This window comes from Chanodichthys erythropterus, chromosome 12, assembly GCF_024489055.1.
Source record: "Chanodichthys erythropterus isolate Z2021 chromosome 12, ASM2448905v1, whole genome shotgun sequence".
Classification (NCBI taxonomy): domain Eukaryota; kingdom Metazoa; phylum Chordata; class Actinopteri; order Cypriniformes; family Xenocyprididae; genus Chanodichthys; species Chanodichthys erythropterus.
Window position 1 is genome coordinate 20,405,608 of NC_090232.1, and position 27,093 is coordinate 20,432,700.

Sequence of the window (27,093 nt, forward strand, 5' to 3'; positions counted from 1 at the left end):
CACACACACACACACAGAAAGAGATGATTAATGGGAGAGTCAGATTGATATCAGAGTTGTAATTATCAGCATAAAACAGGTCACAGCGTTAGCATAAACACACACACACACACACAGATACAAAGAGGAAGACACGCTGGCCATTGCCACTTGCAATCATCACTTTAACCGCAATTTAATAAGGGAGATAAAGAAAGATGGAGAGAGACAGAGAGAAAGAAAAGAGATGGAGACACAAAGAGTGAACGTACAAGTCGGTTGATGCGTACGAAATCCTCAGGACTCTTGGCCCAAGGCGGCAGCTCCACATCTGACACCACCGTCCCATCATCCATCACTCCCAGGTTGTAATTATTGGAGTTGACAAACATCTCTGGGAGGTAATAGAACTCAGGGATCAACTCCTGGGAGAGAGACAAAAAAAAAGAGCCTTTTTAATGGCAAATTACACATTATTAAATGATGAAATATTAAGATTAGGGCTAGCAATCAATTTGAAAATGTAATTTGGTAGCTGATGCATTAAATTTAGTTCCTTTATATATATGTTAGTGCTGTCAAAATTAACACGTGTTTCATTTTTTCAGTTTAACACGCAAAAATATTTACCGCAATTAACGTAATTTGGCTAGAGTTACATTATATGATCACGCTCTTCTTCACACAAATGCTTTTAAACCATTCATGCGCCACAAGATAAACGAGCAAGCGCTGGCACACACGACTCCTGTGCACAGCAAGACGCGTGCCAGTTTCGAGTTCTCTTTCGCACTTGAAGAAACAATAACACACAGAATTATGCCAAAATGCCTGTTTTGTCGAGTCTTGAGTTAATGAGTTAAATAATGTCTTAAATGAACTTAAAGAGTTGTGAGAAAAATGTGATGCTCCTCAGATCTGTGTCATGTGCAGCAGTGGCAGCTCTTAAAGTGACAGTAGCCTAATAAACCAGTTGCTGTGATATCTGTCATTAATGTTAATCAAAGAACAAAGGTAATAGAGAAAATTGCTTTAATAAGTATTATTATAATGGGTTAATGTGAAGATTGTTTTAAGTTTACTTAAATTAAAAGTTGTTATTTTTTAAAGACTAATAAATGTTGAAATTTATAGCTTTCAGTTAAACTGTAAAGTTGAATGTCTTTAATTAATGTTAAAAAAAATCATAGAGATAACAGTAATCAGTATTAGATCAGAATCTTATATTGACCTTTATTCATAAAAAGATGTCATTAATTTGGTGAGTAACTGTGAAATTATTACAATAAAAAAAAATATTAAAAACTCTGCAATTAAATACAGAAAAATGTGCAATTAATTAGTTTAATCAACAGCACCAATATATATTATAGCACTAATATATATGTGTGTGTGTGTGTGTGTGTGTGTGTGTGTGTGTGTGTGTGTGTGTGTGTGTGTGTGTGTGTGTGTGTGTGTGTGTGTGTGTGTGTGTGTGTGTGTGTGTGTGTGTGTGTGTGTGTGTGTGTGTGTGTGTGTGAGAAAAAGTGTCAAAGGATGGCGCAAACTCAGAAACTCTCTGTCTGTCAATCATTTAGCATGTTCAGGTTTATATTACATGTTTAATTCATTGCTTGCATTATCTCAATGATTTTGAGAACCCTAAATTAGCTATATTACCGCTGATTCAACACTTCAATAATGTATTCACTGAATCTCATTTAATAATTCCTTCCAAACAAGAAAGTAAACATGAAAGAAATGTAGTTTATTGTGCAATACAGATATATCCCGTTTCAAGTATTTCTAAACATACTAGATACCTATCCAATATAACAGCTCATTAAATGGGAATCAGGACTGGAGGAATCATTTATTCCTTCTTTGAATCTTTAGCCTTTAATCTGCACCACGCTGCCACTCGGAATGAGGGATCCGGTTGGAGCTACTCCAGTTTTATATTTAAATATCTTCACAGAAAGGGTGACTGCACGTCATCCAGATGAAGAACATCAAAACAGAAGTAGCACACTGCAGTCAAAGCATGGTAAACATCACTAAACCTCTTTCTTCCTTTATGACACGCATGGACGTCACATTGTTTTAAAAAGTGATGAGGAAAGTGGAAAAAGGAAAGTTAGCAACATGAAATCGCAAGTTAAAGCTTATGAATACACATGTCATTTAACAGGATATTTATTGTGTAACTACAGTGTTTTGAGGGAACAATCATTTTTTTCTGATCAATTAAAATGATTAGTTCACCTAAAAATGACATTTGTTACTTAATGACATTCTGTCATTAAATACTCACCCTCGTTCATCTTCAGAACACAAACTAAGATATTTTTGATGAAATCCAAGGGTTTTTTCATCTCCCATAGGTCCAGAAAGGTATTAAAGACATTGTTAAAATAGTCAACGTGACTACAGTCGTTCAACCTTAATGTTATGAAGCAATGAGAATACTTTTTGTGCGCAAAAAAAAAAAACAAAAAACAAAAATGATGACTTTATTCAACAATAAAGTCAGTATTTCTCATTATTGGCCAGCTCCTGCATCAGCATCACACGCATGCGTCATGGTGCTCACGTGAACAGTATTCGGCCAATACGGTGTTCGGACGTAAACAAGGAAGCACTGAACTACATTCACTGCGTCAACTGCGTATGAGACTGACAGGGTAGAGAAGAAATTGTTGAATAAAGTCGCTATTTTTGTTTTATTTTTGCACACAAAAAGTATTCTTGTTGCTTCATAACATTAAGGTTGAACCACTGTAGACACTAGGGATCGACCGATATGCATTTTTCAGGGCCGATGCCGATACCGATTATTACAGATCAAGGAGACCGATAACCGATATTTTGAACCGATATGTGTCTAGTGTAAAAATGAAAATTAATGTCAAAATTAAGAATAAAAAGGCCTCTGACAAAGACTCTCTTTAAATTATTTTAACACATCTTTAATTCTGAGAACTGTTAATAATAACAACATTAATATTAATAATAACAACAAACATAAAAAGTGCTGGGAGCATCCATCAGCAGCATTCTGTAAACTAAGTAAAACTTGCATCCATCAGCAGCATTCTATAAACAAAGTAAAACTTAAAGCAAATTTAAACAGCAACACATGAACAAATAATGGAAAATAAATGTAATCTCTCTGAAGTTTTATAAAGTAAATTAAAATGGGTAACAATTAGTAGTATACAGGACAGCGTCATCCAGAAACGTACAGAGTGAGATTATTGACAATTTACGTCATTAGCATAGGGTTATTAGTCAAATGAGAGAGCGCGGCCGAGGAGATAACTAAATCAGGAATAGGGAGCTCATGTCGCGCCAGGGCGTCAGAGCTCGCGCTTGATGCCCTTTCAGCTCTTCAAAATTGCATAATGGTAATTCTGAATCTGTATGATAAATTATTTTGCAATCATGTTAGAATAAATCAATATTTCTCCAAATATGCGCATTTTTTTTTACTAAGAGCCCTAACGGAACGGACGCTGTTCAACACAAAAAAACCCGCAGCAGACGTGAGTGAATTCATTCGTGTTGATAATCTATTCACAATATAACATTAAGTTGGCCGAATGGTGAGAGAAGTAGGTTCTCAGCACTGATGTGATGATCCGTTAAAGCATATCACTGCAATGACGGACATAGACCGGGAATTCACAGTATAATAACTGAACGGGGCTTGTCATCATAAATCGATTATATTTAGGTGTTTTGCAACTTCAGTGTAGTGATTTATTGCAACTTCAGGAATGTTTACTGCATTCTTACCTTCGAGAGATAACTTATTGATGTGTGATGATGATCACTGAAGCAGCTCCTGTGCTTTCGGTGTGAGAGCGGAACATTTTCCAGCCGCGCCAGCCGTATTGATTGGCCAGGCTCGTGACTCCCAACAAATCAGACGGACGATGGGCGGGGATTAGTCTAGGCCACAGAGCGGTGCGCTCTGACTGAGGTGGCTGGATCAGTGCCAGATCGCGCATTTCAAAATAAAATGGTTTTATCGGCAAATCGGTTTTGAAAATGGCCGATGCCGATAACAATAAAAATGCTTAATATCGGCACCGATAATCGGTCGACCCCTAGTAGACACGTTGGCTATTTTGATAATGTCTTTAATACCTTTCGGCACCTTGAATGATGGTAATTATGTTACTTTCTATGGGGGATAAAAAAAAACAACAACTTGGATTTCATCAAAAACATCTTAATTTGTGTTCCAAAGATGAACAAAGGTCTTATGGGTTTGGAACAACACAAAGGTGAGTACTTAATGACAGAAATTTCATTTTTGGGTGAACTAACCCTTTAAGTGCTCAGAAATGACATGTATTATTTGATAACTTGATTCCAATATCTGTCCCTGTCAGTCTCAGGATTTTGTAGGTCACTGGGCAAATCCACGGATGAGCAAAAATTAATTAAATATGAGATGTTGGTCTAATGGTAAAGTTTTTTGTTTGTTTGTTTTTTGCTTTAAATGGGTCATTCCGTAATTCAGTAACTTTTAAATTAGTAACTCTTCCTTTCATCTGTCTCTCTGCATCTTATTATATCTTATAAATTCATATACACACACACTCACATAAACACACTCAAGCTAAAAAAAAAGTTGTACTAGGTTAGTACTAGGAGGATAAACAAGCTCTTGCTCTGCCGAAACATGAGTCCCTTGGTAGAACCATCTAACCGTTCACTAACTATCACACACTATGTATCACAGACTGACATCTGAACCAATCTACCGTTCTCTATGATGGGTCCCATGCCAAAGCTAAGAGCAAAAACTATATGGTTAATGTTTCTATGTAGAAGAATAACATTTTAGGCCTAAATTTAAAAATCCACATAAGAAGAATGTAAACTATACATTTAATTTAATTTATTTAATTTAACATAACACATACAGAGACCCTAAATTTGAATGCTATGTATATATAACACAGCTCCACAGTGCATAGCTAGTGACCAATTAGGTTAGCAAACAAATGATGGAAGTTCAAAACTAGCCTCCTGCCTTGCTTCTTTCTGGTCCTCTCTTTAAAGCCGAAGTCTTTAAAACAAAAAGGTCACAATTTTACAATGGCACCAGGCGCCCTAAGGTTCATGTATAAAGTCTGGCGTAAATTTGCCGTCTTCACTGGCGGCACAAAGACCCAAAGCCACTTAACCAGTGGTGGGGGAGAGAGAGACCAAGACCGGGGGTACGGGAGGAGCTATTATGTGCAATGGCCCTTGAGCAGAAATGGTCAGAGGGCAAAACCTGTGATCCAAAATCCTGTCCTGCTGCGGGTCAATAGAGAGGGGTGCCCCTGGGCCCCCTCTTAGGTCCTCTCTGATTCCCCTGAGGGGAAACTTTCAGTGTCCGCACTGCTTTCAGCCTAGTGCACGGGGGTCAGAGGATGGAGGTTAAAGGTCAGGCCAGAGTTTGCCTGGCTAGAGACAGACAGGATCATGGCTTTACGCCATTATAGCTCTTTTTAGCCTGGACACAAAAAACTGCTAAAGGCTTTTCACCCCTTAGTAGAATGAGGGGGTGTTTCTAAATGTGGATGGACTGCTGTGCTTTTTGTTTTGTTTTTAAAAAAAGGGATAACAGCATGGCAAATTGATACATTATTACATTTGAAGGCACTTCTTTGCTTCTCATTTGCACCTATCAGACCTTCTTTGCAAGGTTGAGCAAAGCATGTTTGAAATGTTCCACAGCTTCAAAGTCAAATAAACTGGTGGTGATTTCGAGGTTTTTAGTCAAGTCCTCCGCTCAGTTTTGATGTGTGCCAGTCCTGTTATGCTGATGCACAGTGACAACCTTACGCAGAAACCAAACTGGGCTTTGAGCAAGCTTTTGGTATCAAGTGTGACCATGTAATGTGAGCCACATGTCTTTTTATCAAATGAGTGCAATCAGCCCCCAAAATAAGGCCAGCATGCAACGAGCGTGCTAACAAAATGGCTGTCGGTTGTAATGAATATTTCAAGAGGTCTGGACATTTGCTAAAGTCAATGCATAGCACTTTGAGGGCCTCTGAGGGGCTACAGTGCAAAGTTGGGATTGCTGTCTGACTTTGGTTTGGGGCCGAACGACAAAAGGTTCAGCTGAGGGTTAGAGTGTTATGAAGGGTTTCGCGAGGGAGAGTGTAAGGGAGGAAAGGGGGAAGTTTGAAATCAAGATTAGTTTAAAGCTTTGATCAAGGACCCTTGACGCTTTCATGGTAGCATGACAAGGATTGGTTGTGACCGTACATATGCTAGGGCCAGTTTTTATGGAGAGGTGATGGGGGCAGCCGGCCAGAGAGTTGCAGTGTCTCCATGACGACTGCCCTCACACCAAGGCCCAGCAAGCTCCGGTTACCAAGAGGAAGTCAACTCACTAGAGAAACGTCTAATCATGTAATAGTCTCCACATTTGTGAAAAACAAAATATCGAGCAGACGAAAACCAAATCCAGGCCAGGGACCGGCTGATACACGACTAAGAAGAAATAAGCACAGGTTTGTGCATGTGTATAAATATGGATACGGTAACAATAAAATTAAACTTAAAAGTAAAAATATGAAGCATTTAGATGATAATATGACAATTCATACATACTGTATGCGTGTGCGTGCATATACGTGGACATACCTTCACGTCAGAAGTGTCCCTCTGGCAGTTTCTCCAGGCTCTGGACACTGAGGAGAAAGTGCGATCTGCATGGTCAAATTTCCCACCTTGGAAATTCAGGAAGAATGTCGTGAAAGGCTCCTGAGAATAAGAGAGAAGAAAAAAATGTCTGACTTTCCACACACATTCATGCTAAAACGTGTATTAAAAAGTCATGTTATGACCTAAAGCAACTACAGGGCAAATTCCACTGAACAAAGATCATGTATTTAATAACTACGAGTCTACTTTGATCTATATTTAGGCTCCAATTTAAACATTTTTCACTAAGAGCAACCCAGTCAAAGCTCTTATTTAGCATACATGCCTGCTGTTCATAACAAAGCCCTATACAATATGATCCTAATTTGTGTGCACTAAATGACATCCTCTTCTCCAAAAAAAAAGGACCTGAATGCTAAAGAAACCTGTTATTAACCCCGGTCAGACAGTAAAGCCTTTACAAGTGCATTATTTGTTCTTTTCTAATCATGCTTAATCTTGTTTGTGCAGAATCAATAGGTGGTTCTTTTGAAACAATACCTCCCCGATGAGAAGGACGCAATTAGAGTGAATAGCACCCCGGAAAGCTACACCATGAAAGAAAAATATCCTAATTACGCAGAAGCTTTTGGGTGCTTGACTGAATTTAACGCCCTCCTTTTCTCTGTCAAGAGCCTCAATATCACGAGGTTGCTGATTTGTGCTATGGTACATGAATTAGGGTGTTTGGTGAAGTGGATTTGGGATAAGCCTGATAATAATGAGATGGGATCAATACAATGGGCCAACAGGGAATGGCAATGAAAGTGAAAAACTGTAACAATTACAGGGATGGCCAGAAATGGGTTAGTGACCTCTAGCTCTCTCTCTTTGTGTGAAGAATTTATATGGAACATGTGAATAGACTATACATTAAAAATACATTTGAAAAATAAAACACAGATCTAATTTAAATGCAGAGTAACTGACACTGAACAAAAGGATTTGAGAGTAGCAGAAGATTATGGAACTTCATAACTGTAAAACTAATATAGAACTGCTTATGCTCGCTCAAAAATATTGTTATAAACCATTAAGTATTTTTTCTTCCAGAGTGTCATGTCTTTGTTCTGTGCAGATATTAGTACACAAAGGATGGAGGGAAGATGAGCGATGTGTTCTGAGTTTGTTAGTATGCAGATAAGGCCTACATTTCAATATAACAATAAATCAACCTGACTGAGCACACACACATGCCCAATTATAAACAACAATTAGTTGCAATGTGTTTCACAACAGATCACATGATGAATGTGTAGCATTTTGCTGCAGCATGAAGAGCACAGAGTCACTGTCTGTTTTAAAACCCTTTTGAAGTGGCAAATCATTTGGACAATTATGATCATGTCCCGTTTATTTGTCCCACACAAACAGATTTTATGACAAAATAAACATTAAAGAAAGTAAAATAATGCACTGACAAATGGGACACTGACAGGCTTTTATCTCTGATGCTATAAAAAAAAAAAAAGATTTAAAAACTGGAATTTTGTTTTGTGCAGTTTGGTGTTAGACAAACTGTTGTGCATGATATCTGCATGTGACTGCATGTGTGTTTGTGTGTTTTTGTGACATCAGGACACAAATTTGTATAATGACATGGGTATGACATAGGTATTACAAGGAGAGGGTGACTTATAAGAACATTACCCCACGTCCCCATTTTTCAAAAGGCTTATAAATCAAACAGAATGAGTTTTTTTGAGAAAGTAAAAATGTGCACAGTTTTCTATGATGGGTAGGTTTAGGGGAAGGGGTAGTGTAGGGCGATAGAAAATATGATTTGTACAGTATAAAAATCATTACGCCTAAGGAATGTCCCCACAATTCACAAAAACAAGCATGTGTGTGTGTGTATGTGTGTGTGTGCATGCAACTTACAGTCCTGAGTAGCCACATCTGAGTAAAGCTGGAGGTGGAGTAGTGTGTGCCGTAGTGGAATTTGGGCACCTGCTCATCCTCCCATGTTTCAAAACGTTCTGAGAAGAATGCAGCTCTCTTTGGGTTGAGTGCACCAATGGGCTGTAATGAGAAAAGACAACATTTTGGCAAAACACATAAAACTGCATTAAAGAAACAAAGCAAACTGTGAAGTTGTATATCAGAACAAGGCCAACAGGCATTAAATATGAGAAAAGTAATGTTGGGTTGGGGGTAAAATAATAATTTGTTAATGACAATAATTTATAGTGCAGCTGTTAAGTTTCATCAATAATGGATTAATAAATGATAGATTATTTTAAAAATCAATATCTCTGTGTAGCTGTAAGAAAAAAAAAAAGAAAAAAAGAAAAAAAAAATCTTGTTAAACTTTATTTTACAGTGTGCCTGTTCCCTGTACTTACTATATTACTAACAGTAAATTATACATAATTAGAAGCAACTAATCCAAACTAAACCGTAATCCTAACCCTATAGTAAGTACATGTTGCTAATTAATATTACACAGTTATACTTAGCTGTATAATTACACTGTAACAAAGACACCTTAAAATGAAGTGTGACCAAATCTTGTTTCTGACCAAACAAAATAATTGTGCCCATTTACACTGCCGTTGATGGAAAAGCAGACTTGTCAGCAGCCATTACTCCAGGCTTTAGTGTCAGGTGATCCTTCAGAAATTACTCTAATATGCTGATTTGGTTTCCAAGAAACATTTCTTATTATTTTCAATGCTGAAAACATATATAGTGCTTAATATTTTTGTGTAAACAGAGATGCATTTTTTACAGGATTCTTTGAGAAATAGAAAGTTCAAAAGAACAGCATTTATTTGAAATCTGCATAATTTAATGCATTCTTGCAAAATAATTCATTTTGAACAGTAAGTGCATATTTGTACATTCATAATAGTGCTGCCCATTAGTAGCATGTTAAAATGTTATTTTCAGAATAAGGCAAAGGAGTTCATATGGAAGTTAAAACGTCACATTCATATAAGCCTAATACTAATCTAATCTTGTCCTGCATTGGGTTGGATGAAAAGCATTGATTAGCTGCTTGAATTCTTTATTGATCTGAAGAAACTCAGCATATGGAAGCAGGTCATTATTTAAATACTCATTTATATGTATTGTTATTACCCTGCTGAGTCTTTATTACTCTTGAAAATGACTGCAGCTCTCTGTCGGTCTCTCATTCCTTAGTTTGATCAATAGTAACGGAATGATGAAGTTCCTTGAAATGAGAATGGGCAGGACAGATTGACCATTTCAATCTCCTTCTCATATCATAGCTCTGTAATGAGGGCCCTCAGCTGTTTATCTATTGATCACAATGGTGCTAGGACAATGCAGTTGTATCTTTTAATGCTCCACTGTGCATATGTGTCCATGTGTGCCGGCATTTATATGAGATTTAACACTGTGCAACAAGGCCAAGGGCTTTGGGTCTCATTTAAAAATAGAGGTTAATTATATTCCACTAATTCTAATATAATCATGATTAAACTATATCTTGGATTTAATTGGGATTTAAAAAGGAGCGCTGTTTAATCAACATTTGATTGTAAATCATTAAAGCTTGTAATAATTGCCACTGAAATGTAATAGACTCAAATGCAATCTCTGTGTGTGTGTGTGTGTGTTAAACTGGAATGCAGCCCTGGGCTGACAATGACACACGGTCTGCTCTCTTGTGGCAACTACGGTGAGAACACATACTGAATTAAACATTGCGCGATTTAACTGATTGATTGCGGTAATAACAGGACCCTCATTAAAGAAAGAAAAGGGTGAGCAGGATAAAAAACATCTCTGTCATAGCTCAGTGTGTGTGAGAGAGTGCGTTTCTATGTGAATGTGTAAATTTGTGTGCATGTATATGAGTGTGTGTTCGTGCGAGCCCCTCGTGTTGTTTACGGCAGTAAATTACCGTCGGAGGCACTCCTGTACAATAGGGTTTCATGACAGTGTCGTTCATCAGGGTTATCCCCATACCCCAGCGCAGTGTGATGGAGTGAACGCACACCACCAACCTTAATACGCTCTGGCAGCACTGCTGAATATTTCTCTAGTGACGGCTCAAATAAATGAGCTGCCCCAATGTTTTTAATTAGACTGCAAATCTGAACAGACTGCCAGTAGCTATCAGTATGTGGACTTCACAATGCTGATCAAAATTCAGGGTTTCTGATAGGGGAATTCATGAATTGCGACTGATAGCTTTGTTTATTTGCACACGATTCATGAAAGGATTTATTCAAATCAGGTAATAGCACAAACAAATTAGATAAAACAGCCCCAAAAATGTGCATCCACTGTGATCTAAGCACCTGATTCGACTATTTAAATGCCAGAAGTGTGCTTCACTAGACCTGGATATATACATGGTTATAACATTTCTCTATCATTTGTAACAAATTACTACTGCCATGATGAAAATGTATGCAAACCATTCTTTTAAACTTCCACACGTTGTAACAGGGTCAGGTAAATTGCGGCAGGCAAACATCATTGATATTTGCAAATAAATCCAAATATATAATAGCCAAAGTAACAGAAAGAAAGACAGTGCCTTAAAGCACTGAATATAACTTTAAATTGCACTGAAAGTATTTTTATGTATTTTTTGCACTGAAACACAGCATGCAAAGTTTAAATATGCTAATATGCTTTAAATATCTATTACTAGATTAAATATGCTAAATGACTAAACACTAAATACAGAACTTTTTTTAATCTACTTTATCAAAATAAATATGTGAATGAATGAATGAAACTCTGCCATAAGAATTAGGAAGTTTCAGTATTTGTATATGGATGAAAGACTGATTAGAGAAGGTGTGAATGTGTATCTAGTGCTCAGTTGAAAGGGTAGTAAATGCTGTGATGTAGGGCAAATCAATATGCCATTAACTACATCAATGTGAGGGTGTAGGAACAGGTCAATACATTCAGTGTTATTTTTGTTAATGTACAAATATAATATTATGCCTAAGCCAGGACACCTTTTCTTTCATCTGTTACTACACTAGTATAGGATGTTACCCATCATATATTTCTTAATATACTGGATTAAATATTAAATTTCATATCAGCAAATCATATTATTTAGTTTTCTGTTGTTAAAATATCGCAATTAAAGTTGGCATTAGACTTGTGCCGATATTCGGTAATGCGATAATGAATATGCACGATATTGTAATCGTGGGCACTTCAGAATACCATAAATAAAAACCAATTATTAATTTTTTATAAGGCAATTAAGAATATTTTACCCATTAATCGTATAAAATGCACAACACCGCTGTATTCTGCTTCAAAAGGACACGCGCTCAGATGTAAACAATCCCAACGTGCATGTGGCACATGGCGGAACGAGTGAAGGAGATGAGCTGAATGAAAGTGCGCGTTCACTCTCTGACAGCAGAGGGCGCTGATGGAACAGCAGCGTGCAGCGGTTACCACAGAAACTGTGCAAACAAAGTAACTGCGCTAGTGAAGTTTTTAAAATGCTTCAAACAGCCATTCATTTTTTTGTAATCTCATTGTTGTTCATCACAGCACTAAATACTGAATACTTAAAAAAGACTTAAAAGTAGGGATGCACCGAAATGAAAATTCTTGGCCGAAACCGAAAACCGAAAAAGAGGAAACCAAGGCCGAAAACCGAAAACCGAAACACCGAAAGAAATTATGCCAATTATTAATACCACTGCATTTATGTTAATGACTGTGTACTAACTTTACTAAAATCAAGGCATTGCAATTGCATAAATTAATATTAAAGTTTCAAAGAATAAATCAATCAATTACACATTATGTAAATATTTATTTAGCACATTGCAACAATGCACAGTATAAAATAAAATTCAAATTAAAATGTTTAATTTGACCCCACTCATGTGTACATTAAATAATATTGTCCTGTACATTATTATTTAATGTACACATGAGTGGGGTCAAGTTAAACATTTTAGTAAATATTTCTTGCAGGATTTCACTGAACATATCAGACAACGAGGGTGCATGCCCCTCATCTGGTGCAGAGAGACAAGTTTTTTTTCTGCGCTCTTATCGCCTTCTCCTGCGCTGGGCGCTGCTCCGTCTCTGTCTCCACGCGGGTTCTCCGCATCCATCGCGGCCTGGATCATTTCTCGTGCGCGCTGCTTTATTTCCGCATCAAAGTACTGGTCTTTATAATGCGGATCAAGTACAGTCGCGATGAAGTGCAGAGGATCCGAATAATCTCAGTAAAACGTGTGCTGACCGACTCTAAGAGTGTACTTTTCATTGATTTCACTCCGTGGTCCATCTCAACCACTTCGCTTAGGAGACGCTTTAGTGCTGCGATTAAAGGAATAACGCCCGCTACAAATGCATCAGAGGAGCTGATCTTGCGGTTTCTGTTTGCGTCATCACAACATTTCGGCCGTATTGTTTTGGTGATAAAAGTCTTTCGGCCGAAAACCGAAAATGCACTTTTGGGCCATTTTCGGCCGAAAATTTTCGGTGGCCGAATATTCGGTGCATCCCTACTTAAAAGGATATGTATTTTCAAACCTAAACATTTTTATATTTTAATCTGGACTACAACATGCCCTAATGATTAGAAATGTTCTGATTATTTGTTATTGTTCAGTAAAACTTTGAAAACATACAGCTTCATTAGTTAACATGTTAATTCATTATTACTAAACTGAAAATAAAAATTCTTATAAATTATTAATTATTATTAATTAATGTTAATTTCTTAGTTACTGTTTAATAACATTACTAAAATCAAAATAACTTATTTAATGGACCTGAGATAAAACTAACAATGATCAGTTGTGTTTCTAAACTAACATTAACAAAAAATAACACTTTCTGTAACAAATGTAGCTATTGCTCAATCTTAGTTAATGCATTAAATAGTGTTATCTGTTGTTCTTTATAGCCTAATTCTTTTGCATTTTAATCTGTTTGAAAATTTCAGTCAGTAGTTTTTGTTTTATAACAAAAAGAGTTCTTAAACCTGTTAAACTGACAAAAAATGTTTTGCAACTTATTTTAATATCGTGATAATACTGTATACCGTGATAAAAGCTTCATCAATTAATCGCAACATGAAAATTTGATACCATCACATGCCTAGTCGGCATTAAATGGAAATTCGCCCTATTTTCTAAATGCATCTGAATGTTCTTATTTTGAACGATTCAAGCCATGCATGTTTTTTTTCTTCTAACGATTCGCATCGATCAAATTTCAAATATCATTTTTCTAAAGCACTTCTTTTATTGCGCTTGCATGGTCAGATTCACACACAAATATGTCAAAATGCACATTGTGTGGAGTATTTATCTTAATACAGTCTGTTATGTCCTACGTGAACGTAAAAAGTTAGGAGAAAATCGGATGTGTAACAGTATATCAGATCTGTGCATTCATTCTTAAAGGGACAGCGGCCTCATAACGGTTGCCGCTGGTTTCATTAATGTTAATAAAAAAATATATATATTTTTAATATGAATCAATTAATATTTAATTCATACAGTAAAGACTATAAATTGTTTTATTTTTACATTTGATTATTCAATTTATGTATTATTTCTTACTACATGTTAAATAAACCTAGGCTACTCTATCTGAAAAATTCATATATAAAATATTTTTATTCTATTGTATTTGTCCTGTTGTTTGTAACTTGCTTCTTTGTTCCCTACTTAATATCAAAAAAAAAAAAAAAAATTACCAGCCTTGCTTTATTACAGAAGACTGTCAGTCATGTGTGTTATGACTGCAGTCAGCTTAAATGCCATTTATTTTATAATATTCAGTTGACTAAAATGGGATGAAAAGGTTCACATTTGATTCGGTGGGAATTTTTCTTCAAGACATTAAATTGTCTTCTGCAGTCAAATAGGAAAAGTAACACAAAACAGTAAACTAGAATCAAATCTATGCATATATCAAATTAAAATTTGATTCAAAATTGAGAATCGATTTTTCAAATCATGACCTCAAGAATCGATTTGAATCGAATCGTAAGGCACCAAAAGATTTCCCACCCCTACTAATCAAACTTCTCCAATCATTTAGTCCTTTCTTATAGTCAAATGCAAATTTGAATTCAGATTGGCCTCCATCCAATCGACAACTGATGGATAGAACCAAGTCTCTGCCCTACACTTGGATGCACATAAGGTCACAATATTAAAAAAAATTAAATAACCTCGCTACTTCCGTAACATCCATGACTTTAAATGAACAGAGGAGTAACATTTGTGTTGCCATTTGCTATCTAATCCATTTTGGTGAGCTCACTCAGTTGTGTCAGTTTCGTTCTTTCTGGTTGCCGTGATAACTCTGGCTGCACCAGATGTCATGAAGAGGTTAGAGTTTATGATAAGAAAGCCAGTGGGGTCATAACGATGAGACAAAAGGAACATAAATTCATGAAGCACATTCCTCTGCCCGCAGGAAAGACAGTGCATGTGACACAGCGTCTATGGCAATTTCACCTCGCTGTGTAAAAGGTCCCACATGACCTGCTTCTATCAAAGCAGTGCTGGGATGTGGCATACGCAGACGACAAGAGAGCAGGAGGGGTTAAGGGCAAAAAGAGGGAAGACACACAGCTTATACAAGGTTCAGATGGCCTTCACAGGCAAGACTGTGTTGTCATGGTCCACTGGCCATACACTGATATTGCCTATGTCAACAGCATGAATAAAGCAGTTGTAATAAAGATTGTTGAGATTTGCTGTTGTTCGATGCAGAGGGAGGGGTGGGCTCTTGCTCGGCCTCCGTTTCTCCCTAAGGCTTGAAAGCTTGACTGAACATAAAGGCAAGGCTGTCAAAACTCGAGAGAGAGATTTTGAGGGAGAGAGTGAATGAGAGAGAAACAAAGGCGAGGGTGATGTAGGACGGTTTATAGGACTGTTGTCTTTTAACCTAGTGGGAAGAAGCCATTGCAAAGAAACAGCAGAGGGGAAGAACAAATTAATAAATATATAAAGAGATATGCTTCCAAGCTGTGTGCTGGCTACAGATGTGAGTGTCTCTGTGTATATTTATTTGTCCAAGTATGTATTGGGTGAAAGATAGCTGTCTGCCACTATTTGTATTTTTTTTAAGTGTGGTTTTACTTACATTTCCATAGACACTGTAACGTGCAATACTGATATAAACAACACTAAAATGTAAATCATTTACCTATGAACAACTTTACAGATGTACAAATGTATATGAATACTTATTCTTGAATATTACAACTGTGGCATTAATATTTTGATTCTATTGTTTTTCATCTATCAGAGCAATGGTATTACGTTCCAGTCGCATTTATTAAATGCAATTTACTAATCTATTTAATATGAAATGATAGCATTTTGTTCTGCTCTGTGTAACTTCTGCTGCAAACTTGTTTCAAAGGATTACATAAAGTTAAGCAACACTGCACTTTAAAGCCTTAAAAAGAATATAATGCAATGCAAATCTTTTAGGATCCATATTGTGAGGAACAGACCCAAATTCAATCCTTTATTTAGTGATCTTCATCTTCATTTTCAGTAGTGACCATAAACATTTAAAAACTTCCACCTCAAGATCTGCTTTTTCACAGATTGCAACATACCGTGTTTTGATTGGTCATTTGAGTGAGAAATATGAGTCTTCAAAGAGTGGATCGAAATAATATTTTCAGCAATTAATAACTTTAATTCTGCTCTTTAGCTCATACAAAACTATTGTATACCACCAAAGAGGACTGCGACTGTAACATCATCATTTGGGCTACTTTTGGTACTACTTTTGATGTTTTGCAATAAATATATCATAACATTGTTATGTTTCTCTTTATAACTGTACATATTTTTAAGAAATGGTTATGGGTAGTTTTAGAGAGATAGGAGAGTAATTAGCAACTCAAAATACATTTTTAACTCTATTGTTATTAGAATTTTAATTTTCCTACACATTTCTGTCTATTACATTTTAAATATTTCTTTTATATTCTCTATAAATGGTTATGCTTGGATTTGGGGGAAGGGTTAATGGATCTAAAATGCATCTATGAAATGGAAGAAGGGCAATTATACAAATATCTATGATTTAAAAGATTTGTAAATATTTTATGGTTTAAACGTTGTGAATACATCCATATTGTTTATTTCAGAATCTATCCAAATGTACAAAAATATATGTTTTGTTCTTGTAAATGTTATGTAATAATACCTGCGTATTAACAATGAGACCAAGCTGGCCCCTCTAACAGATTAGACACTTACAAGACATTGTTAGCTTACTACACACACACATAAATATTATACGATGGACATATATCTATAGATTGATAGATTATAGATTTTAATTATATCTGTCATATATTGCAGAGACCTATACTGTACCTAAAAGAAACATGGCGCTTGCCGGATCTGAATTGGTAAAACACTGAGACAATTCTTTGCTAAAGGCAAAGCAGAAGATACAGATAGCATCATACATATAAATCTCCACTTGAGAGCAATACGTGAGCAATGGTCTCAGACCGAAGACAGTAAGGGTGACTTCTGAAACCTCATGGTTCTTTTTGCACAGGAATTCATCTTCCATTATCTCTAAGTCCTTTGTTTTCCTGCCTCTTAGAACTGATTTATTCTGCCATTTTGGGTCAGAGTGGACACTCGTTCGATCATCTGAGCTCTAAAAGTAATCCTCTGTCCTCCCTCCATTGGCCACCATTACACAAAATTGATGGTCATTTTTGAGGCAGTGACTGGCAAGATTTCACAAGCACTTTTAAAGTGGAGTTTGACGGTGGAGGTGTTTTAAAACACAACTTTTGTCCTGCAACTCAATTACCCAAATGGTGCAATGCAAGTAAAGAGCATTCTTTTGGAGGAGTGCCCCCCAGCTCCTTGACATGAAATATTTATCAGGTCTACACTGAGAAAGGAGCTCTTCAAGACACTGGTTTTGAGATACAAACATAAGTGAAACACATTTAATTAAAATGATAATAACCATCATCATCATCATCATCAGGATAGAACAGATCAGACTGAAATAGCACCTATCTTCTGGCTAATCCTGGTTAACCACTGTCACTTCAGCAAAGCAGCTATTAGTAGTTCAGGGGTAAACTCACTACACAACAATCGATTGCAATTAGACCAAGGTCAGGACCACAGAATGATCAACCAGGAGAATAAACTCGATTCACTGGCCTGAAGTATGAGTCTGAGTCCTGATTTAGGAGAACACTGTTTGAATAGCTGTAATGTGGATTAGGAGAAAAGGCAACCAAAATGTAACCATAGATTGTTGCAATATGCTATATTATAATGTAAGATACAGTACCTCTAATCATCATTTGTTAAAACATTCGATATACAGTGGGGTCTAATATTCAGAGTCCATACTGAACCTCTGGAAAACAAAAAAAAAAAGGACTTTGAAATATTTAAAATAACCAATGTTAAGACATAAAATTAATAAAAAAAAAACATTTAACAGGCTGCACTACTACACATCTACAGAAACCATTCAAATAGAAGATTTTTCACTAGTTGTACAGTATGTATACCAGTAACAAAAGTTACTGCAAGTAGCCACTTTTGTCTATTTCAAAAAATAAATAAATACTAAGATGGGGGTAAAATATGTGTTAATTAAAATAATAATAATAATAATAATTATTATTATTCAGCAAGGATGCATTAAATTGATCAAAATAACAGTAAAGACTAGGGCTGGGCGATGTATCGAATGCTTTCGTCACACGCATTTCTTCAGTAAAGCTGGTTCCCTGATTACCACTAAATCGCCATCACCTGCTTTCAAATGGAGCTGCATTTAATAGACCGAGCCGTAGATCACTGATAAGACACGCAATATCGCGTTTAATATCGATATGTATCGCCGTCGATATTGAACACGATGTCTTATCAGTGTCTTATCAGTAATCTACGGCTCTGTCTATTAAATGCCGCTTCATTTGAAAGCAGGTGATGGCGATTTAGCGGTAATCAGGGAACCGGCTATACTGAAGAAATGCGCGTGACAAAAGCATTAGATACATCGCCCAGCCCCTAGTAAAGGCATTTATAATTTTTCAAAATATTTCTATTTCAAATAAATAATCCAGTTCTTTTGAACTTTAAATTCACCAAAGAATCCCGAAAAAAATTATCTGAGTTTCCACAAAAATATTAGGCAACACAACCATTTTCAATTTCGATAATAACAAGAAATGTTACTTGAGCACCATATCAGCATATTAAAATGATTTCGGAAGGATCATGTGACACTGAAGACGGGACTAATGGCTGTTGGAAATTCAAACTGAAAACTGAAAAATGATATTTCACAATCTTACTGTTTTTACAGTATTTTTGATTAAATAAATGCAGCATTGGTCTTACTGACCCCAAACATATGAACGTTAGTGTACATCTCAATTGCTGCCACTGAATTGTAGCATATTTACTATATATATGTATATCACGATTATGTCAAACATTGGTAACCCTGCTCTTCAGTATAAGCATCAAGTGACTGGCCAGTAATATGATTTCACGCCACCTAAAGTTCTGTTTTTAAAAGAAAATAGTGTAAGAACAGTGTATGCAACTCATACTGTTCAGGAATCAGGAAGAGACCAAAAAAAAAAAAAAATATCGGCAAAAGATATAAATCCTGCTGAACTGCCTTCAAATGGTGCGATACAATTTAAGATACCTATGTATTGAGCGAGAGACAGAGACAAAGGCAGGTCTGGTGTTCCCAGCAGTGAGCTGTGTCAGTCTGTCTGTGTGGTTAGCTCAAGTACTACTACGCTCATTAATTAGCTCCTTAGGGAGGCTGGCTGGCTAACGGGAATGGGGGAGGAGGTGAGAGGCGGGATGTAGGGGGCTTCTGAGGGGTTGATTGAGGGGGAGAGGGGAGGAGGAGAGACACGGGTCCATTATCTGACTTGTCTGCGGTTGAGGGTGCCTGGCATGAGGTGAGGTGCACGTGGCCGCAAGCGCTTTACTACATGTACGGTCAGACTCACAGTGATGGGTCTAGAGCAGCAGTCATTCCCTCCCTCGCTAGACAGTTACGTCTGTCTATCAGGCTCAGCCTCATCGTTAAAGCTGCCGGACAGGGTTTACATACAAATACTCCCGTGTATTCGTGTTTTCAAAACTTTACTTCAGACATGTCCTTCATGTCCGTCTTTGAATCTGCAGGAGTTGTCTGAGGTTCAGGCTGTTGGCTCAGAGTGTTTGTGTGCGTGTATGTGGTCATGTGTTTACCTTGGACAGATCTCTGTAGTTACTGGGCAGGGTGAGGTCGAGATCTTCACTGTCGTAGTTGGTGATTACCCAGGGAAACACAGGATACTGGTTCAGATCATTATATGTACGACCTGAAACACAAGGAGTGTTAAAACACAAATCCTTGAGTCTTGTTACCATTATCATGACCATGATTTCACTTCGTCATCATGTACATAGAGTCCCTGAAATAGAGTCACTGAAAATTATTTTGCAAAGTTGTAAATACAAAGATTATCACAGAGAAAAACTATTCAGTACAATAAAATTTCAAGTTTACTTAAATGTGTTACTTGCCGTTTCTTTGTAATTGTCTATTATTATTAATTTACTAGCAATTTCTGAGTGAAAAAGTCTACATTCATTATTTTTCAGTGTACTGTGACTGAAGACACAGTTTTTAATTTCAGAGATGTGGCATTTTAGTATTCGTTCCAATTCTGTTCCAATCTTTATTAGTTGTCTAACTCTATGTCCTAAAGACGATATTCCAATATGCAGGGCTTTGGTCCAATGAGGTTTCAGTCTGGGTGAGACTATGTGGCCCAACACAGCAAAAAAATAAAAGCCAAGTGACCAACAAAATATTTAGCAACAGTAGACACAGCTGGTTGGGACACAAACTCAGATTAACACAGAAGAGATAACTTTTGTCGCTTGTTGTGTCACACAAAGGTGTAATTCATTCATTAGTACATTCAGCTGGAGAACATCTGCTGATGGTTAGCATTCAGATATCATTGGTTTTTACCTGAAATGGTATTGAGAAACATGAGATATTCAAAGTTGGAGATCTCTCGTCTTTGCCAACGCTGGGTCATGTTGGAGGCCTTGTAGAGCTGTTTCGGGCTGGCCAGAGAAATCCGTCTGTCAGAGAAAGAAAGAAAATGTATTCAGAAATTCAAAGAGTAACCTGAAATGTGCAAGTCTTTGCCAAAAAGTTGATTTACAATATGCCATTTAATGTGACATTTCAAATATAAGAAATCAAAATAAAGTATTTGTTTTCAGTGTATTTTATAATATATAAACATGTACAACTAGGAAAACTGGTTCAGGACTTTTCAGGCATTTTGCTGGCTTAAGAAGTTGTAACTGGTGAAAAAGTTTAATTTCAACAATGGATCCCAGTCACACATGACCATACAATATTTGCATAAAAAATAGACATAATATGATTAGCCATTTTGCACCAATGAAAATACCATAGGAAGCAAATATTCAAATTCTACAGGACTGATACAAACAGTGAAACATTCCAGTACTGTTATATGAAATATCGCTCAGCCAATCAGATTCAGAATCAATGAGAAAGTAATTCTAGAAACTTCTAGAATTCTGAATATATATCCTACATCTAAATCCAGACATGAACAGACACACAATGGCATCATGGGTAATGTGGGAACCTGTTAAATGAACATGCACAGTGCAAGCAAATATGTGGACACTAAAATAAATGACTCTCCATCCAATTAAAACAAAGCGAAATTAGAGAATTCATCACTGTCACCCAGCGTGATTACAGTCATTAGGCCTCTCTGAAGTTTCCACTGGCCTTTGCCCCTCCTAACACAGAGGCAACGCTGTGACAGCCTAAAGGAAATGCCACGCGAATGTTAGCAGAAAGCCATAAGTGAATTCATGGCGGGAGAGGGCGGTCTGTAATGGTCAATACCTCTGCACATCATACATTCTTTTATAGCCACACAAAAACCACTCTGATCAACATTGACTATATTCTGTTACCCCATAGTTATTTATTTTCAATGAATGTTTACTTTTAATAATAAAACTGATTTAGAAGAATATTGTGATGGAATTTCACTTGTCTAAATCAACTTTTCTTTGGATGAACTACAACTGCAGCAGTGTGTGTGTGTGTTTCCTGTGTTCCCAGTCTGCCCTGCAGGCTCTGCACTCGCCCCTGTATTTATTTCTCAGTTGGGGAGATAAATAAATTATGTGAATTGTGTTTGTGCGAAGGTAATTAGGCAGTGTTACAGCCGCCCCCACACCATACACATATTAACACATACAAACAAGCAGAAATATACTTTAAGGAAGTATGCAAACGTAGAAACAAATGCTTGGCCAACAGATTGCAAGTGCAGAACCATGAGCAAAGATGGCACAAAGTGGCTGTGTGATTAATCAAAATTGTAATAAAATCACGATGTGAGCATGCACGATTTCTAAGCTGCGGAAAACATGATTTGTCCACCAGCCCCTTAGTGTACAATCTGAATGCAGCTTGACTAAATCTAGCACAAGAACAGAACAGAGCAGGTTTATACCATTTCAACATGGAAGAAAGCACATACTGTAACAAGAGAAGGTGAATTCAGGGCAGGATAAGGATTTGGCCAAAAAAAAAAAAAACATCTGTTGTTTGGGATATTTTGGATACAGGAGAGATGATGTTTCATAGAGCCAGCTAATTTGCAAGACCTGTCAAACTCATCATTGTGGCAAAACAGAGTAAAGGCCATTCACCTAGAATATGGTTACAAACATGAGATGCTGGTCTAGAGATACGTTTTTGTTTTGAGTTACGTTTTAAGTTGAGCACTGTGTCATGCATGACATGCTGCAAAAGACGTGAGTGCAACGGTTAAAGACGTCTGTCTATCACGTTTACACACACATTCCGAAACAAGTGAACAAAAATATAGTATAATACAAGCGTACTTTGCGAACTGCATAACATAAAAAAAAAAAATTCAAAAAGGCATAGAGAAATAACCAATGCTGTCACATACAATTTATGCAAAGATATGGTGAGCACAAATATCGTCAATAAAGCCGGCTTCCAAAAAAATAGTATGTGTGTAAGGAAATATTGTTTAAAAATTGTGATTAAAATCGCAATGTTGATCAAACCATCGCAATTTTTTGTCTGTATCGCACAGCCCTAGCAGAAAGATGGCAGACTTCAAATCACATACTTCCAGAAGGTCCTGCACAAGTTGTGCAAGTGTCATTGAGATGAAATGCAGAACATACCTGGTCTGAGGAAGGCCAAAATTCGTGCCGACTCCAACTCTGGGGAGACAGTGCACCACCTTTTTCACTGTGGCCGCATCAGGGAAGTTGAACATGATCGCTGCTGTAGGGAGGAGTGAGAATTTAACATACTTCATTCACTGTGTGTACATAAAAAGTAGAATTTTTAGTAGAGTTTTAGTAGAGGAGTCATGTCAAAAACCAATTAATTAAAAAAAATATATAATAATAATTAAATAAATAATTTTAATTAAAATATTAAAAAACAAATTCCCTTTTTTTATTGTCTGAGGTTGACATTGTTAGTAAAGTTTATATATATTGTTTTTTTGAAACTCTAGAGTTTTGAATCATGCTTTCTATAATATAACGATCTCTTCAAAAAATAAACTTTGATTCCTCATGATATGACTCCCTTTAAGATTTTCCAGAACAGCAACTGATCAGCGCTTACTCCTGTTGGCCATGAAGACCTCCAGCGCTGTGTTCTGTAGCAGATAGCGGCGAGAAAAAATTGCTCTGATCTCTGTGAACTGCCATTTCCCATGCAAACCCTCTGTGTAGGCTAAAATCTGTACAGGAGACACAAACAAAGGCAAGTGATCAGAGAAAATATAAAAAATAAAGGGAATATGAGTAAGAAACCAGCAGGGCAGAGGGAAGGTTTTAGTTCATTTATCACCCATAGCTCATGCTCAGGGTAGCAGTGCAGGATTAATGTGTATTATTGATCAGTCCTCATGAAAAAGAGATGCTTTAAGCACTAAAATGATCCCCATTCAGACACACACTGAAGGGGAGCAGGAAGGCCACAGTTCACTAAAAGGTAATCAGTACCAAGAGAACTGGAAATCTATCAGTATTTGCCCTTCAAGTTGGTGTAAGCGAGACATGGCTTTATCATGTGTTGCTGCTGCACAATCATCACACTTTCATTGCTCAGAAAATATTAGAACTGCCAAAATAAATTGTTCAGAAAGTGCACGAAATGTTGAAAACACAATGCTAGAAAAATATTAACATTATTCTCTAATTATAATATTATTAGAATTTATACATTGTAAATGTAACTGTATAAACAGCAAAATATTCTTATTTTTGTTGCTGACATCAAATTCTACAATATGTTGTTGCATATTTGTCTGCAACTTGGTAAAAGCAACCAAGTTTGGCTTCCAACTACGGCATTTTGATCCTGGTTCCTGGTTAGTTGCGAGACGACTGAGACAACAGAGAGAAAGATGAATGTAGTATCATTTTGCATTCACAGATGCTCAGCTGCGCCAAACACTCTAGTCTTATCTTAAGACTCCACTTATCTGTTTCTTTTTCTCCACATGCTCAATATTTTCTCACAATTCTAATTTAGCTTAATTACAGATTGGTTGTAAGGACAGAAGAGGAGAAAGAGACCACCACACCTGATCTGTGGGGCTCTGATTAGGGTGGATAAACAGCTGAGTTTATCAGACATTCAGATCTTCCAGAAGCAAGGCTAACACTGTTATGAACTCATTAATGAGAGAAAGGGAAGAGGATAGAAGAAGAGAGAAAGAGAGGGGCAGCAGCTGTGCTGTGTGCTGAGAGCAATGTCACTGTTCCTGTCTGCTCTGCAGACTCACTTCAAAGTCTCCGGAGTTCAATTAAATGTGGATTAAGGTCGTTCCACCGCCCCGGTAACGCTGCCGTTCGCCACCGCAAACTCCCTGACATGCGGCATGTGAGACGGCCCTGCTCTCCTATTTATCTTCCTCATCTCCCCTCTGTCAGGCTGTTGGTATGGAAACCGCACCATTAATGTGATATCTGATGCGCTACCTAACCAAGGTATCATGGAGAAGTGGAGGAGCATGGAGGAGTTTATTACAAGCTGAGAGATTACGGACAGGGTCGTAAAGATGAAATCCACTTGCCCAAGTGTAATCGAAGAACTTCAGCTGAAAGATCTGTCTGTTTGCATTGTGTATTAGCAGCTGCGATTGACTGGTAATGAAATTAACCCCATGTGAGCAGTGTTAATGCCCCCAACCACCCACCTACCCACACACCATTCAACACAACATGATAATATAACACACACTTCACGATCAGATAATTACATGCCATTCTAAATTGAAGGAGTGAAAAGAGTCTAAGCAAATATAAACTGTTAAGCATGGGTTTTAAGTGGTCGTTTAGAGGCAAGAGAGCCAACCTTCATGTAGACGTGCAAGAGTATTCAAATACTAGCCAATAGCTGATAATTATTTTCATGTTAATGCTGATAACCGCCATACACTATATATACCATCCAAAAGTTTACGGTCAGTTAGATTTTTCTATAAATCAAAGAATTTTGAAAAAAAATAAAATAAAAAAAAAAGCACGGTTTCCACAAAATATTAAGCAGCACATATTTTCAACATTGATTATAATAATAAAAAAGTACCAAATCTTGAGTGCCAAATCAGCACCAACTAATTGCTAAATCAGGGCTTTGATGCATAATTGAATTTAGAATCAACCACAAATAGCGCACTTAAAGGGTTAATTAAAGCCTTTAATCTTTGCCGTAATCTTGCGCTATTGCAAGTATATGCTAGATAATGGCAGAAGTAATCAAAAATAAGAAAATAGGCAAAATGAGAGAAAAAAAAAATTAACCCACTATTTCTGCATCACTGAAAACATCAGATTGTACAAACAAGAAACGGTAAAAATGTAGCTCATTGCTAATTCTTTTCGGATGATAGTCACTTGGAAGGGGCATGAACATCAGACCATAAAATCTATGTTTCATTCTATCTCTATTGCAGAAGTACTTCAATAGTTCACACTTTATCTTGCTCCTGTCTACTCAAGCCCTAAGGAATAAAGGAATGATGCAGTGCCTTAGCTTGACATGCCGTAGATTGATATGACAGTCTGTTGTGGGTCTAATATCATATTTTGTCTTGATGTACCTTGTAACTTTTACCTCACGTACTAGCCTTGTGATTAACTCGCTAGCTTTTCTTTATGGTTGTCCGAGAATCGGTTATACTAGCAGATTAATAGAAAAGATACACACTGCTGGCCAAAAAAGTTGCACACTATAATATATAGTTGGAGTGCTTTCAGCTTTGATTACAGCATGCATTTGTAGCGGCATTGGCATAAGTTTGTTGAAACATCACAACATCTATTTCAAATCAAGCGCTGTATTAATTTTTTGGCCAATATCTTGCATTGACAATGAGAGAATCAAACCACTCTGTAAAGTCTACTCCAGCACATCCCAAAGACTTTCAATGGAGTTGTGGCCTCTGTGGTAGCCAAATCATGTGTGAAAATGATTCCTCATATGCTCCCTGAACCACTTTCACAATTTGAGGCAGTTAAATCTTGGCATTGCCCTCCTGGAATACATGGCCATGGGATACATCCTCCTACATGGCTGTTTAAGAAATGAGAAGCTACACACTGCATCAGTTAGGATTAAAAGAACTGTTGCCAAACATATAACATGCAAGAAACATATTTATCACTGCAATAATGATCCAATGCAAGACTCTTATTTGCTTATTTAAATCCAAACAGAGACTTTTTAGTCATTTAAACATTTAAAACAACTTTTAAAGACTTTTCTACAGATATAAATTCATTGTTTATTCCATTTTGTCTACATTTGTTCTGGATGAAATGTTCTTCCATTCATGCAAAAACATAAAAACCAAGGCCATGATGCTGACGCCAAACTGACAACAAAAGGCTGAAGTCGAAATGGGAATGTGTATGTATGTGTGTGTCATTTCAAACCGCTCAACCTGTTAGGATCAAGAGGCAGCAAGTCATTTCTGAGTGCTGTCATTTGTCTCTGTCAGCCGCTGAAACGAGTCTGAGATGAAGAGGGACACATCTCTCAAACAGACACTCTGTCCTCTGCCAAAGGACCCTGTGCACGCAAACGACATCCTCCAAGCGACACACACACCAGGGACCACCGCTCGAGAGCATGTGCTCCGTCTCTGACAGAATTGAATGAAATCTAATTGAAAATACCCCCCCACCCCACGCCAAAAAAAAAAAAAAAGAAGGGGGGGTTAGCAGGACAGAAAAAAGCTAAGATAGCAAGTGTGAGACAGAGAGCGAGTGAACTATCCAGCACTCTCTCAGAAAGATAAATGAGTCTCTGAATAGCAGTCTC

At 37.0% G+C, this 27,093-nt stretch overlaps 1 protein-coding gene across 6 annotated transcripts in view; it reads right to left on the bottom strand.

The window, feature by feature from the left end:
* lrba (LPS-responsive vesicle trafficking, beach and anchor containing) overlaps positions 1 to 27,093 on the bottom strand; it is a 276,852-nt gene that overhangs the window by 58,750 nt on the left and 191,009 nt on the right. For all 6 annotated transcript variants that reach the window (XM_067404564.1, XM_067404565.1, XM_067404567.1 and 3 more), the window contains 7 exons: positions 23,383 to 23,500; positions 22,929 to 23,031; positions 20,674 to 20,789; positions 19,902 to 20,014; positions 8,557 to 8,697; positions 6,616 to 6,735; positions 252 to 404 (listed from right to left, as the gene is read on the bottom strand). In XM_067404564.1, coding sequence (XP_067260665.1) covers positions 252 to 404; positions 6,616 to 6,735; positions 8,557 to 8,697; positions 19,902 to 20,014; positions 20,674 to 20,789; positions 22,929 to 23,031; positions 23,383 to 23,500 — 864 coding nt within the window. The remainder of the gene's footprint in view (positions 1 to 251; positions 405 to 6,615; positions 6,736 to 8,556; positions 8,698 to 19,901; positions 20,015 to 20,673; positions 20,790 to 22,928; positions 23,032 to 23,382; positions 23,501 to 27,093) is intronic.